Source organism: Cannabis sativa, chromosome 5 (assembly GCF_029168945.1).
Source record: "Cannabis sativa cultivar Pink pepper isolate KNU-18-1 chromosome 5, ASM2916894v1, whole genome shotgun sequence".
NCBI lineage: Eukaryota > Viridiplantae > Streptophyta > Magnoliopsida > Rosales > Cannabaceae > Cannabis > Cannabis sativa.
The window spans coordinates 14,975,431-14,992,251 of NC_083605.1; the positions used below are offsets into that span (position 1 = coordinate 14,975,431).

At 34.3% G+C, this 16,821-nt stretch overlaps 2 protein-coding genes across 2 annotated transcripts; both read left to right on the forward strand.

The window, feature by feature from the left end:
* The first annotated feature begins 3,320 nt into the window (after positions 1-3,320).
* LOC133037822 (uncharacterized) lies at positions 3,321-4,879 on the forward strand. The gene is made up of 5 exons (XM_061115461.1): positions 3,321-3,342; positions 3,429-3,647; positions 3,726-3,818; positions 3,902-4,012; positions 4,103-4,879. Exons 2-5 carry the CDS (start codon positions 3,489-3,491, stop codon positions 4,283-4,285), a joined length of 546 nt encoding a protein of 181 aa, XP_060971444.1. The 5' UTR covers positions 3,321-3,342; positions 3,429-3,488; the 3' UTR covers positions 4,286-4,879.
* A 9,919-nt stretch (positions 4,880-14,798) lies between these two features.
* LOC115717362 (dehydration-responsive element-binding protein 1D) lies at positions 14,799-15,911 on the forward strand. The gene has a single exon (XM_030646330.2). The coding sequence runs from the start codon at positions 14,940-14,942 to the stop codon at positions 15,624-15,626; it is 687 nt and encodes a 228-aa protein (XP_030502190.2). The 5' UTR covers positions 14,799-14,939; the 3' UTR covers positions 15,627-15,911.
* Positions 15,912-16,821: the final 910 nt, after the last annotated feature.

Sequence of the window (16,821 nt, forward strand, 5' to 3'; positions counted from 1 at the left end):
CGTCCAATTACAGTAGTTATCTTTGCCGAAATTTCGGTAGAATTAGGATAAATCTTACTAAAACCATTCATAATATAGTTAATTATAACATAGTAATAAGAAGTTAGGTCACATAAAAAATAATAATATTCACATTTATGTAAACTTTTTAATTTTACCAACATTCTAATCAACTAAACAACCTAATAACATGAACTAATGTAAAACGAAAATTTGAGTAATTTATAAATTAATATGAATAAATTGTGTGAGAAACTTAGTTAGTTACATTGTGTAATTAGTAACTAGATATAATTAGTTACTAAATAAATTAACAAAATAAACATATAAAATCCTTCTTTTTTTATTTTTTTTTCTTTCATTTGAGAGGTTCAATGTGGATTTTTATTTTTCAAAGAAAATAAAGAGCAAAAGTTAATTAAAAGAGGAAAATATTAGTTAATACCTTTATTGCTTTACCAAAAATTTTTCCCCTCAATTTTATTTATTAAAAATATTTAACATTTTAATAACATTCTAATCAACAAAACAACCTAATAATATGAACTAATCTAAAACGAGAATTTGAGTAATTTATAAATTAATATGAATAAATTGTGAGAAACTTAGTTAGTTACATTGTGTAATTAGTAACTAGCTATAAGTAGTTACTAAATACTGAATTTTTTTGGATAGGATTTTTGTTATGGATAAATCATGGATGCGTGAGGAGAGAGACACACTGCGATTTCAAGTAGGGTTCGATGCATTTTTAGAGTTTGCCTTAAAGAATTCTACAAATCACGATCGTATTCATTGTCCGTGTGTAGATTGTTGTAATTTATCTAAAGGGAATATTACAATGATTAAGGACCATGTGTATTTACGAGGTTTCAATAGAAGTTATACTAATTGGTATTACCATGGCGAACATTTACCTAATGATCCATATCCATTAGAAAAGCGGGGGGTAGATGATATCGAGGGTAATGATTTCGATGATTATCCATTGGACTTGCTTAACGAAGCACAGGAGGAATTTCTTAATGATCCTGAGAAATTCGATAATTTTCTTAGTGATGCTGATAAACCTCTGTTCGATGGTTGTAAAAAACTAAGATTACCAACAATGGTAAAGTTTTACAACATAAAAGCAGAAAATGGAGTGAGCGATAAATGTTTTACTCAATTTTTAGCTGCTTTTAAAGATATCTTACCATTTGCCAACTGCTTTCCGGAATCTACTTATGAAGTGAAAAAAACGTTAAATTCTATAGGATTGAAGTATGAAAAAATTCATGCATGTCCGAACGATTGCATTTTATATCGTAAGGAATATGCAGACATGAATTATTGCCCGACTTGCGGTTTATCCCGCCATAAAGTAAACAAGAGTAAGGAGAATAGGAAACTTATCCCCCAAAAAGTGATGTGGTACATGCCTTTGATTCCGTGACTGAAACGATTATATCGTAGTGCAGAACATTCTGAAAATTTGATTTGGCATGAGACCAATAGAGTGAAAGATGGAAAACTTAGACATCCTGCAGATTCCCAAGCTTGGAAAAAAGTAAACTACATAAATCCTGAATTCAAATCTGAACCAAGACACATTCGTCTCTGGGCTCTGCTCCGCGGGATGGAGTAAATCCACATAGATTTCTAAGTAGTCGTCATAGTTCATGGCCTGTCTTCCTAGTTATGTACAATCTTCCTCCCCGGTTAGTGATGAAGAGGAAATTTAACATGCTTTCTTTAATGATATCGGGCCCGCAACAACTTCGGACATAATATCGATGTATATTTGGAACCATTGATTGACGATTTAATAGAATTGTATGAGAACGGGGTTCAGGTCTATGATGGGTTTAAAAAAGAATTTTTTAATCTGAAAGCTGTGTTGTTGTGGACTCGTCGGTGATTTCCACCGCTTATAGTAATTTATCGGGCTTAAGCACAAAAGGTTACGAAAGTTGTCCGATTTGTTGCACTAACACATCGGCTCGTCGCTTGGCAAATGGACACAAGATGTGTTATATGGGTCACGTACCTGCACTTGCCTCGCAAATCATCCCGATAGACGGAAGAAGAAAGCATTCGATGGTACGAAGAGGGTGATATGGCTCCTTTGCCAGCCGTCCGGGGAACAAATTCTCCAACAAGTTCAACTTGTAGATTTTAAGTATGGAAAGACGCAAAAAAATAAAAAAACTAATGGTTGTTTTCAAAGAAAGTCAATCTTCTTTCGTCTTCCATATTGGAAAAGTCTACTAGTTCGACATTGTTTGGATGTCATGCATATTGAAAAAAATGTGTGTGAGAGTATTATTGGTACCTTACTTGATATTCCCGGCAAAACTAAGGACGGTCTAAATAGTCGTTTAGATCTCGTTGAAATGGGTATACGACAATCTCTGGCACCTGAGAAGAAAGGTGAACGTTTATATTTGCCTCCTGCTTGTTTCACTTTGTCCAAAAAAGAGAAACAAACAGTTTGCAAATCACTTGCAAATATGAAAGTACCCGATGGTTACTCGTCTAACATCAAAAACTTGGTGAATGAGACTGAATTGAAACTAATGGGTCTGAAATCACATGATTGTCATGCGTTAATGCAACATCTACTTCCAATTGCCATTAGATCAGTCTTGCCAAAAAATGTTCGAGAGTGTTTGACACATGTTTGCATTTTCTTTAATAGGCTGTGCGGGAAGGAATTAGAATTGGATAAGTTAGATGCATTACATGAACATGTAGTCAAAACGTTGTGCAACCTGGAAAATTTTTTTCCGCCATCTTTTTTCGACATCATGATCCATTTAATGGTTCATCTAGTGAGAGAAGCAAGGCTGTGTGGGCCGGTGTGGGCGAGATGGATGTATCCATTTGTGATTCAGGCAAACATAAACAAAAAAAGAAAAGAAAACGTGTCTAATTGGTAACTTGATATATAGCTTACTTTATATTGTGGTTGTGAATGGTCCTGAATACTTAACAATTTGTTTATGCTTTTAATATTTCATATACACTACTTGTTATATATATAGCTAACTTTGAAGTTTGTTTGTTAATGGTGTAGACATGGCGAACTCGGAATCAGGATCTGATTCGGGAGCAGAAAATGAGTGTCCAACCACAATACCTACACGAGGGCCGACGCAAATGAATGAAATATCCAAACTAATGGATCAGGGCAAAAGAGTGGCCCTCGAAGTTAATGATAAAGGTCAATACTGTGGAAAAAGCTATGCGAAGCTCGTATCCACTCTAGGAGTCAGATGTCGGCAGACAATAGGGTTGGCTTATAAAAACTGGAAAGAAGTCAACCAGACTTTGAAAAATAAAGTTTGGAAAGACATTCAGGTAAGCTATTATTTGTTAGAATTTTGATTTGTTTTTCTATTACTCCAAATGTTGACTCTAACCGTGTTTGTTTTCCTTCAAAATAGACGGGGTTCATTGTGCCGGACACCTTCAAACATGATTGTCTCATCCTAGCTGGGAAGTTAATGAAAGACTTCAAGAATAGGATGACAAAAGACATCATAATGCCCGCGTTGAAAGAGAATGATCTGGGACGACTGGCACAAGTCCCTGAAAAGCACCCGGAGATCGACGCTGCTGATTGGTGCAAATTTGTTGAAAGTCGACTAACTCCTGAATTTCTGGTACGCTAATTATATTAACACTAAGATAAACTCTTAAATACAAGTACATGTATCTAATGTATTTTTTTGGCATTGTAGGAATTGAGTAAGGTGCAACGTGAACGTTCCTCAAAAATTCAATCCAGACATCGAAGTGGTCGGAGTGGAATGGTGAACGTACGGGAAGCTGTGGTAAGTAATACTTAAAATTTAATGTGCTATAATGTGCTATACAATTTAATTGGTACTCATTTCATTGTTATAACGTTATGTAGAAAAAGGACCTCGAAGTTGCAGATCCTCCCCGCCACCGTGTTTGGATTAAATCTCGCACCAAGAGTAGAAAACTTGTCACTGATTACGACAAGGAAATTGCCGAGAAGATAGTAAGTATATATTAATCCTTAATTGAGTTCTACTCATGAGTTAGTGTATATAATTCATATACTAATTGCTTGAATATATGCGTGCATTAGGCTCAATTAGAGGAGAAGCTTAGTCAGGGACAAATTCAGGTCCAGGGCCAAAACGATATCCTCACGCAGGCGCTCGGGACACCAGAGCATCCTGAACGTGTCAGGGCTGCTGGGTATGCTATTACTTCAAATGTTATTTATTTAGTTACACAAATGAAATCGTTGCTAATTTGCATTTTATGATTTGTAGGTTCCTGACCAGGGCATCTCAACTGTTCGGCAGGAAGAAAAGGGAAGTGTCTGATGTTGTGGCTCGGCAAGCGAAGGAGATTGAAAAATTAAAAGCCGAAGTCCAATCCCTTAAGCGACGGAGGAACGCTGCCGAACAAGAGGAAGAAGGAGAGGTGGCTGGTGAGGCGTATGTTCCACAACCATACGCTCCTCAGGATGAGGTACAACCACAAATTTATGCTGAGGAGTTTATTTCCCTCAACGACCAAGGTATCCTATACAATTTTGATGACCATGCGGCCCTTAATCAGCAAGTACATCTCTGCTCTGACAACATCGACAATATTGTGGCCCGAGGGTTTTTGTACGAGCATGTGGGTATGATCAAAGTTCACTGCCAGGAATACGATGATTCACATGCTCGGATCATGGTTTCGGAAATCCTGCAAGAGGACGCTGAAATCCCAGTCCCAATTGAAGAGTGCAGATATGTTAGGGACGTGTACCAGATGTTCCTTCCTTGGCCTAAACACTTAATTTTAACAACCGAGGTAACTTCTCAACTGAAATTAATTATTAATGATTAGTGGAGTTTGAATATCTTCAATATTCATCCGTAGTGAAGTAGGTTCTGCGAATATATGTCTTTGCGGTGGGATGGATGAACAAACTACTGTTATATATGTGTTATTTGTCGTTATACAGCCATGTTCAAAATTTTTGGGGTCATTCAATTACAACCGTTATGCTGCCGAAATTTCGGTAGAATTTAGATAAAATTTGATATATATATATATTATATATATATATATATATTATGTTCTGTTTTGTTTAGGGTCCACTCGCTCAACCGCCCTCAAGACGTGATGCGTCAAAGGGGAAAGCTCCGATGCTTTCTCCACAAGGCCGTGGTGCACGGGAAGATGACTTGTTCACGGAAGAGAAGATGGCGTTGATCCCTAATTCGCTAAAATGGATGATTCATGAATTCCTAAGGCTCAAAGATAAACGTGATATAATCACAATTCCTGTCCCCCGAGGATTCATTGCACCGCGTACCCAGATCACGTTATCTGGAGAGGATTTGCAGCAGGTTGCTACGTGTAACTACATCGGCAACCAGGGAATGTTGTTTGGAATGATGTATACTCTTCTTTAATCTAATTAACCTTATATCAAATTATAGTTAAATTATTATAAGGCACTAACACTTTTTTTGGCAGGCACATATGGGAGAGCATCAACGGTCTGAGAAAAATTTTCAAGTTTTACGACCCAGAGCTTCTCACAGTGCATGGGATCAACGATGAAGAACAGTCAGTCTTTTGACGATGCGGCAAGACGATTGGCTAATTGGTTATCATTAATGAACAACAACCACCAAATGTTCTTTATTCCTTGGAATATCGGGTAAACTTTATTAAATTCTTTAGTGCTAATTGTTCATTTCTATATTATGTCTTCAAATTATTTTTATACTATCTTACTTATATTCCAATATAATTTTCTAGGATGCATTGGACGCTAGTGGTGGTTGCGCCAAGGAAAATTATCCATTTAAACCCTGTAAATGGCCGCCCAATTCCCGAAGAAATAGAACAAATGATCGGAAGGTAATAATTTAATGACTTCTTAGGTAACGAATTTAAATTAACTAACGAATTGAAATGCTAATATAATTTTCCCAAACAGGGCATTCATGTATATAGGAGACGCACATCAGTATCTTGGCCCGTGGCAAGGAATTTCACAAGCAAACTGTCCAAGACAACTTAAAAGCCAACAATGCGGTTTTTATGTTTTGAAATATATCACTGACATCGTCGCACGTGCCAACCCCAACCGTTACATACAAGATCAAAAAGCTGTAAGTTTTAATTATTGATTATAGTATATAAATTTTATAATAACAAATATATAATATACATATACATAAACTAATATAAATTTTTAATTTTTTTAACAGTTTGGGGGTAAGAAGCAATACGATCCAAAAACAGAATTGTTACCACTACAGCGAAAGTGGATCGAACAATTGATGGCGGTGATTCACGGTGACGATTGAGGTTCAAAGGTCGAAGAATTTTTCTTCATTATGTAATTTTTATAGATTAACTTGTAGTTAGATTTATTAATATATTAATATTTTTAACTAATTTTACATGTTTGTGTAATATTTAATTACTTTTATGAAATCAAATTATGTTTTTACCCAAATTTAATTACTATTTAATTTAAAATGTAATTAATATATAATTAAATTAAATAAATATGTAATTTAAAATTTAAATAAATATGTAATTTAAATTAAATAAAATAATATATAAATTACTAAATATAAAATTAAAATTATATAATTAAATTAAAAAAAATGAAAAAAACTGAAATCTGCTCACTTTTGGCGTCGATTGCTACACCACATATGGCGTCGGTTATTGGCTAGGAACCGACGCCATATATACCCCTATGGCGTCGGTTCCTAGCTAATAACCGACGCCATAGGGGTATATATGGTGTCGGTTCATATAAACCCTTTAGCGTCGCCCTGATCACGTCGGTAGCGAATTTTGCGAAAACCGACGCTGAAAGGGCTTAAAAACCGCCTCTAAAGGGTATTTTTGTAGTAGTGAGTAATGAAGGGCATCCTCACGTGGCTGTCGACGCTCTGTTGGAAGAGAGAGAAAGAGGGATGCATGTCGCCGGCACCCCCATGAAGTGCTATGGCCATCCTACAGCATAAAAATTATAAAGAACTGCTAATCAATTATAATACGTACGTCATATCATTAAAGTATAAAAGTAGTGTTAGTGCCCACAAGAATGCTGGTGTATAAATTAATAAGGAGGTGTGCGCGTAATATTTTTACTTTGAGTTTGTTACTTATTGTATATACAGTAAGTTAGCCTCTGAATTTATTACTAACAATATAGCTCAACCTACGTACTTCCGAACGATGATGCTGATGAATTCAATTATTAAAATTAAATAAACCTATGACCTTGTCAAAAATCCATTTAGATCCTTCCACAAATGTTTAATATTGTCTTGACTCACATACGTACCGAATGAGAACTCTTCATAAATAATCGAATGAAAAGGAAAATTCTTAACATTATCTCATTATGTTATCAGGGAAAAAAACATTATTTCATTACGTTTGACTGAGTCATACTAGCTAGCATATACTGCACACACACACAAAATAGAAGATTCTTTTAGATCCCTTCGACGAATACTTTGTCTCTATATTCCTCCTACTATCTACTAGTACTAAGATACGTACAGTGTTCACAATGAAAAGCAAGCTACAATTAATGCCACGCATATATAAATATATATGTATACGTATAAATCATATAAGAGGATGATATAGAAAGTTGACCAATTAATCGAGCTCTTTAAGCTAGGATACGACATGCACTTGACCGTTTCAACTTTTTTTTTTTGTTTTTTTCCCTTTTTTTGTTTCATGCATGTTTGTCACCGATCAGTTAGCCATATACGTAAGTAGGTAGCATATACTTTCTTATAATTAATTGAATCGAAAAAGTGTGACAAGAAAATGACACACTCACTTTCCTCTCCAACTTCCTAGCTTCCCAAATGCCCATATCTTAAGACAGAAATTGAAAAGATAATAATAAATAAAAGAAATTAATGTGTGGCAGTGGGAGTGGCAATGACACAGACAAACAAAAAAAATAATAAATTTTAGAATATTATTAAAAGACATTATTGGTGCCTATTGCTATTGGTGCATTAAGTATCATCATATAATTTAACAAAATAATTTTTATATATTATCACTAATTAATCGTAAAATACTACTTATAAATAAAAAAATTACAAAAATATTGGAATTTGGAGTCACTTTTATAAAAATACTATTACAGTTTACAAAAATACTGTGTTTTTATAAAACACTAGTAAAACACAAAATAGAACAACTCAAAACACTAGTAGACAACTAAAAAACACCAGTAAAACACCAGTGAAAATTTAGCACAGTATACTGCAGTATCAAATTTATAAAAAAATATAGTAAAAAAATAAAAAATACCGCCTAACAATATTTTTATAAAAAAAATAACAAAAATTAGTATACCATATAAATTTTACTAAATATTAAACACACCGATAGCCAACAACAACACTCTAAATTTTATTAGTAAAGAAAAAGAAGTTGTACGAAAATGTAGGGGTGGGGCCCAGCGGAGGATCGTGATATTTGGTTAAAGGGAAATAACCACGTAGTTGAGTATGATCTCTATACGCGTTTCCGCGGATAAACTACCGGCTTTGCCTTTTCCTTGTTTGTTTTATAAAATAATGTAGAGAGGATTGTAGGCAGTTATTAACTGTCAAGTTATGGATCAACCGTGTTTTTATTTTCTTATTTTTAATTTTGATTTCTGTGACGTTATTCTCGAAACTTGTCGCTTATCTATGTGACACGTAAGCCTCTCCAAGTGTTCTTCACAAGCAAACCTGAACCTTCCAACTTGTTTCTCCAACTATCAATTACATCACTTCCACGTCTCTAATTAATCTTTTGGTGAGGGACTGGCTTTAACTATAATGCTAATCTTTTTCATGGAATTATTTCTACTAAAAAACTTTCTTAATGTCTATCTTTTTTATTATTCTTACATTTTTATTGTTAATTTGTATTAAATTTTCAAAAATACTAATTTCAAAATTATAAAAGTACTGTATTTTAATAAAATAGAAAACTAAAACAACTAAAACAGCTAAAAAATAATTATAGAACAACTTAACAAACAACAAAAAAAACAAATATCAAACAATAAAAAAACAACTATAAAGCAATTGAAAAATAAAAAAACATTGTTCTCATTGCAATATGTAAAATATTATCAACTCCTCATGTTTTTGTATTAGGTAATTCTTTTTTTACTTAATTTTGACAGCTTGATTTATCTTTTTGTAGTACTACATTATTTTTTTCATGAAATTTATTATTACAACTTCATATTTTCAACTTTTTTTTCTCTTCTTTTTTAAGTTAATGACAGTTAAAATAAAAATTTATTTTTTAGACCTTAAATAAATAATTACATTAATAATAAAAAATAATATAATCATATGATTTTAAAATAGGGTAATATAATATAACAGGTAATATATATGTGAGAAAATTACAACTAAATGTGCTGAATCAAATCAACTACACTTTTAACAATCAAACAATTAGCAATGACAAAATTAACAAATTGCACACATCAGATGAAAAACAGGGATGCATACAGTAAGGTAAAACCTGAAAACAAATAAGGCAAAAAATAAAGAAATCAACACCAAGATACATACTAGTTCAAGTCCGATAGATCGATGTGATCTATGACTTTACTCTAGTTCTGAAACACCACCAAATGTTCTTTATTGATTGAGCAGGAATAGGTACGATACATTCGAGATTGATTCTCTGATGAATTCTCTCAAAGTGTTTCAACTCTCATACTCTTACCCAAGAATCTTCTTTGTCAACCTCAATCTCTCTTTTCTCTATACCTCTCTCTCTCTCTACTTCTAAAGCTTTCTCTCTCTAACTCTCAATCTCAATTTGATCGTTCTTCTGATCGATCCTCTGAAATGATAAATGTTGGGGGTATTTATAGGCTTAGGATTAAGATCTTTAAGTCGGTGGCTGCAAGAATTAAGATTATTAAGTTAGTTAAGAAATAACTAACACTATTATAAAAATAGTTTTTCTCGACATTTTTAAACAGTCGTTTAAAGTATTTTCGTCGATTTCTATAACTGTCGCCTATACGACCGTCACAAAACAGGCAGAATAGGCGACAGTTCAAAAAAATGTGAAATTCTTAACAGTTTAAAATCGTGTCCTATACTATAGGCGACAGTATAAACCTTAAACCCTAAATCGTCGCCTATAGTATAGGGCACAATTTTAAACCATCGCCTATACCCTGTTATAGGCGACGGTTTTAAGTCATGCCTTACAGTATTGGTTACATTTTTAATTTTAAAAAGTTTTTTCAGCGAAAATTTTTTTCAGTCGTTACATTGGAAAAATAGGGAAAAAAATGTAGATTTTTTGTCACTTTTTCCCCTACATTAATTTGAAATTTTTTTACAAATCTCTATAGTCAAAATAATTAAAACAAATGCTAATATCATCTAAATTTATTTAAAATTCTGTATAGTGACAATATTTAAACTAAAACTAATATCATCTAAATATTTTTAAAAATCTAGATAGTACCAATAATTAAGTTAGCGCTAATAATCATCTAAATATATTTACAAATCTATATAATAAATCGAGATATATACACACTGATTAACAAGGCAACTGTCGCTCCGCTTCGGCTTTCACATAAAGAATCTACCGATCATGCGTAACATTTATATCATCATTTGTGTACGAAGTGGAGAACATATCCTGTAAAATAAATGTATATATTAATTAGTAAAGACTAAATATTATCATATACTATTTAATAAAAAATAATATTTATTATAATACTTATTAATTATTTTAGCGGTTGTGTCAACACATGTATTGGATCTTCTTTGGTCATGAAACTTTTAATGAATTTCATGACGCACTATCCACATTGTTTATTGTCAGGTTGTTCAGGACATATAGGAGTTATCTACTGGATAGGTCTATCAGGCTGTCCTATCATTTGATTGTATATGGTGAACGATCTACACAAAAAGTAAAGTTAACATACATAAATTTATAAATATAAAATACGCTTACATATTGGGATGTTGGATATTGAACTTACGTGGAAATGATGAATTTCAAATCATTCGGTGCATTGCAATTGCCTGAATCCAAGTACGCCATCGTCTTCATACTTAGTCGGATGAGTACAAGCATCCAGTGAAATATTTTGCACAAACAAATGTGTGTAACACTATTAATACATAATAATAAATATTATGAAGAGTTATAAATACTAAAATTATATTCATTTTAAATCTACATATACCGATTGTTGTAAGGGGCAATAATCTATTATTTGGATTTATCATCCTAGTCATACGAGTGACTAGTGCTTGACAACAGTTACTGTCAATTCCTGCTTCAGTGGCAACCACACTCATATTTAAAAATTCATATACTTTATGCAACCCATTGATGTCCAATAATATTTCATTCATGTGCCTGATGAAAAGTTATAATTAATAACCGTCGCCGTCAAAAGAATATTATCAAGTTTATTGTAAAGAATTAGAAATCATACTTGTATCGAACTCCTATCGATTGGGCTTCAAAGTATTGCATGGTGCACAATTCATGAATATCATTTTTAACAAGCCAAATAGAGTCATCTTCGACCCTAAATAGATCATAAGCAACCTAGAATTAGATTATGGATGACTTCGGCCACCTTTTGATAGAGTTATAAAAGGTAATGATTGAGCTAGTTTTTCGTAAATTGGACACAACGACCATGACCTGTTGGCTTACTTGGCCTCTCGAGGTGTTTTCGAGATTGTGTTGGAGGACCGAGTAAATCTTGAGAGTTTTATCTGCTTCTCCTCACGGGTTTCTTCTAAAGTTGCTTGGTAGGTGGTTGTGTCTATATATGAAAAAAAATAAAATTAGAAATGTCATTAATCAATAAACATAATAAGTTAAATAAACAAATTAAAACATACTAAGTATTTTCCAATAGGTGTAAGATAGTCTTTTGGCCATGTTGCATAACTTTTTATATCTTGACCTACTACTGTCAATGCATCTTCACCAATGGGACACGGAAGCAGTGCATTCTCCACATTGACTTCTTCGATGAATACCTGACGATAATCTTTGTGTAGGTATTCATCATTGTGAATCGAGAACTTTCTATCTTTTAAATATTTTTCCTTCACAATGTGCCTCGAAGTAACCTTTTGTACCATCCCACTAGGCTCCAACTGACAGTGCATCGAACACGATAAGGTCTGCATATCGAAATAAAATAAGCCATAATTCAGTTTGTAAATTGACCATATTTTAAATTTTTGCATTAGATCAGTTCGTAAAATAACATGAAGATTACCTCTTTTGAACTACCACTAGTAGGTGGCGGTGCTGCTACTAGAGAAGAACCCTTTCTAACACGTGTTGGTGATGGAGTAGAGATATTGGTAGCACCTGATGGTTATGCTACAGGATTTGGTGGAGTATAGACATTGACAGGACCCGATGGTTGTGCTACTATATTGGAGGCAAGCTCAGCATAGCCTTGTTCATTCGATGCTCCTCCAATATCGAAACTAGATGCAACGTTGCTATGCTGGGAACTAACCAGACGAATGAGCTCATCCACTTTCTCCTACAACTTTTTGTTGCTTTCCTATGTCTCACATACACGTCTCTCCAAATTATATGATGCCTAGTTCAACCCATCTATGTTTTTCCTTTGATGAAAGGTTTACCTAGAGAGAAAGTCCTTAAAACATTAAATTGCCCTTAGACTGATGAATCACTCATAATGGCAACCCGACCCCATAGACTGAAGATCTCGAGAAATAGGTTCACTGGGTAATAACAAGTTATGAATTGATAAAGGTGAGATCATGCTATAATTATTCCAAAAGAGAAGCATGAATTCTTGAAGTGATTTAAGGTTGAGTTAATAGAAGCTCTTAATGTGTTCTATACTCCAAGTGGAGTGGAGTACCGAGCTACACGAGTATTATTGATAGACTTACCTATGTGAATGTGTGTGAGGCTACTTCCTATGAAATTTCGAGCAAAGTTTCTAGAGCGTTCACTATACCAAGATAGATGTCCATGGCCATTGAAGCACGAGCTTTTGGACTACACCCTAGAAAGGTTATGTGTGGTACATTGTTAGAGATAGAGTTCAAGATTACGAATCACTCTAGTATATTCTAAGTTGCATTCACTACGCAATGGTTCAAATCGAAAGATACATTTGCCTATGCTCAATCTTATTGTTTAGATTACTGCTCGAGAAAATATTTTTTAAAAATTTCAAGTGAAGAATTGCTGGAACTTTAGTTGAAATTTTCCAAAATTATTGTATGAGAAGCGAAGTGTGTAAGTGCGTGGAGTTCCACATGGGATTGGAACACTTCATTATAAGTGTACATAATGTGCAACTTTGACACATGGGCTGGGGCCCCAAGCAGTGCCGGCCCTGAAAATATATGGGCCCAAGAAGAATTAAATTTTGGAGCCCTCAAAAATATATAAAAAAAAATATTAAAAGAAGAGTGTTATGGGATTTGAACCCATGACTTTACCTCAACCAACTAAGCTATAAATAGTTGTTGCTTATATTACACTTAAATTTTACTTAAATAAAAGCCTAATAATTTTTTTTAGTTTTTTATTTTGGGCCCTAGGGCCGGCCCTAGCCCCAAGGGGTACCCAATTTTGTGCAAATGGGTGAGGACTCACACACCGAATCACCACACGTGTGCAACTACTGTCCGTGTGGTGAGGTGTCATTTTATTTTTTAGAGAAAATTTATTTATTAAATTATTATTTTTATTTAATTAATTAAAACAATTTTAACCGTGTTCAAATTAATTGGTAAAAGGAGACGTGCTCTCCTCTTTATTTTTAGCATCGTTCCCACGATCTCACTTAACGTTCCCATGATCAATGTCTTTTTTCTCGTTGCTACCTTCTTTGCATCCCTATATAATGCATCAGAATTAACAGGAGAAACATATCTTTTCTCACACACACACAAAAAAAAAATCCTTTACAATTATATTTACGATTATATTATAAAAGTATTTCGAGCAGTAGTTTTTGGTGGTGTTTCGACGGTTTTCTATCGTGCAGTAGAACTCTGATCTCGTGGTATTTCGACTAGGATGTTTTATCCTGACGACGACTGACAATTTTTGACTACTTGAACATTTTCGGATAGTGTCACGAACGTCTTAAAGAGAGCGACATAGTTCGCGATTTAACTCAAAATTTTCATTCAGTAATATCATTTCTCTTTTATTTTTCATTTTCGAGTATTTGTTTGTTCAATAATTTGCATAATTGGCTAGTACAAAACACTACATTTTTTTTATTGGTTCTTTTTCAATGAGAAGTCTCATTTGTTTTTTTTTTTTTCTTTAAAATAATCATATTGATAAAGAGAAAGTCCCTTGTGTTGAGTTTAGAAGGTTCTCAATAAAATATATAAGAAATGACAGAAAGTGAGACCGACCTTTGACCTATACTTGCTGTACGTGCACAGAGATTCATGGATTTCCCCTTTTACTCTATCAGTTTGAGTCAGTCAAAACCTTCCCAAGATACAAATATTGTCAACTAACACACGTGTCTAAAGCCCACAGCTTAAGCAAACATATAGTTGGCTAGTTGGCTCCATCCAGCTGGCCAAGTATGTAAGAGGCTCTTCCCCATCACACTCACTAACGTTAACTCTTTGTCCAAAGCGTGGGACAGTATTTCCCAGCCTGGCTTCTTATCATCCATCCAAACTCCGTGTTTTTTTTTTCTTCCTTAAAATATAATTATTCATTCTGAAATGTAAACCTACATATAATCCTATTATTTATTAAATGTATATATACACAACTACCAAATCATCATTTCAATATAGTTATAATAACTAAAAACTAACTAGTACTACAATTTCCTACTCAATTAAACTCTACTATACTAGCCTACTACTACTATGGATCATTTCTACTCTGCAACTTCAGATGTGTGGTCATTCGAAGGATCAACCGAAACCATGTCACCCTCCGACAGTTTCAGCAGTAGTCGTCCGATGAATTTCTCCGACGAAGAGCTTCTTCTGGCTTCGAGTAATCCCAAGAAGCGAGCTGGTCGGAAGAAATTTAAGGAGACACGTCATCCGGTGTACCGCGGCGTAAGGAGGAGGAATTCTGGCAAGTGGGTCTGCGAGGTAAGGGAGCCTAACAAGAAGACTAGGATTTGGTTAGGCACATTTCCCACTGCTGAGATGGCGGCGCGTGCCCATGACGTGGCGGCGATTGCATTGAGGGGTCGCTCGGCTTGTCTTAATTTTGCCGACTCTGCTTGGAAGCTTCCGTCTCCGGTTTCTCTGGACCCAAAGGATATTCAAAAGGCGGCGTCAGAGGCCGCCGAGGCATTCCGGCCAGTGGGGTTGGCGGAGGAGAGTGTGAAAAAGAAAAGAACGGCAACGACGGCGACCTCAGAAACGACGCCGGAAAATGTGTTCTGTTTGGATGATGAGGTGTTTGGGATGCCGGGGCTGCTGACAAATATGGCGGAGGCGATGCTTTTGTCTCCACCTCACTATATGGATCAACACTATTATAGTAGCGATGACGTGGATATTTGTGCTGACGTGTCATTGTGGAGCTATTCAGTTTAGATTTATTTTCTCTTTATTGTTGTGTCTAAGCTGTATAAAGAGTGTAACTTCTAATTTCTTAATTTTGATTGGATAGATAGTTTGTTTGTACTATAATAGGTGTGAGTTGCAATGTGTAGCATTGCTCTCATTTTGTTACAAAGGTGCACTAGGGAGTTATTTTGTACCGTGCAAGTATTTTTTGGTCTTGTACGGTTACCTTTATTATAGTCGTAATAAGTATTAGAATGAAGTACTTAAATAACAACAATGAAAAAGAGTAAAGTTACTCTTTGTTTGGTATAACATACAATCTAGAAAGTGTTTGCTCTGCTACTACTGCAACTTGCTTCAATAATTTCATTCTATTTTGTATACAGGAACAATTACATGTCTCCTAATGAAAATAATAATAATAAAAAAAACAATTGTGGAATTTGATCTTCTAAACCAACCTAAAACTAACTCACCTACACTTAACTAACTTAATTAACTTTATGTTATGTTAGTTAGTTAGTTGGTGCTAATTTTGCACTTATTTTCTAGCTGTGACCTGTACCTATAAATAGACTACTCTTTTCACTTTTGTAAGGTGAGAATTAAGAGAGAGTTTTCAGAGTGAGTGCTTAGTTTCTAAGCTGTAATATCATGTTCTTGAAGGAGTTGAGGTACTGAGATTGTTTCTCTGGTGTTTTTCTCAAGTGCAGCAGAGCTGTGTTTTTCTTGGATTGGTGGTTGTATTACTGCGCTCTTATTCTTCATGCTAATGAAAGAATTGGTGATGTTTTCTCAGCTGGAGTATGGCCAGGGATCGAATTGATTTCTAGGACCGGAACGAGGATAAATCTTGTTGTCTCCTTCTAGTTAAATTCTGTTTTGTTACATTGTGTTGTTAACTGGTTTTGTGTGTGTGTGTGTGTTATTGCTGTTCAAATTGTTGATTTAATGCAGGTGTTAGATTGAGTTCTTGGTATTATTGTTGCTGAATTTACAACAACAATTATACAACCTTTTGACTCCCTTGAGTCCAAATTTAGGTTCTATTGCTTCTTAATTCACTCTCTTTTTTAGATTGTTCTGATGTGCAATGCTGGTTTTGCATCATCTTAGAAGTACTACAGTTCTTAATTCATTTGGTTTAAGTATTGTGTGGATTAGTATTTGGCTATTTTGTTCTCTATTGTAGAAAGCTATCTTACTGAATATAGACCAACAT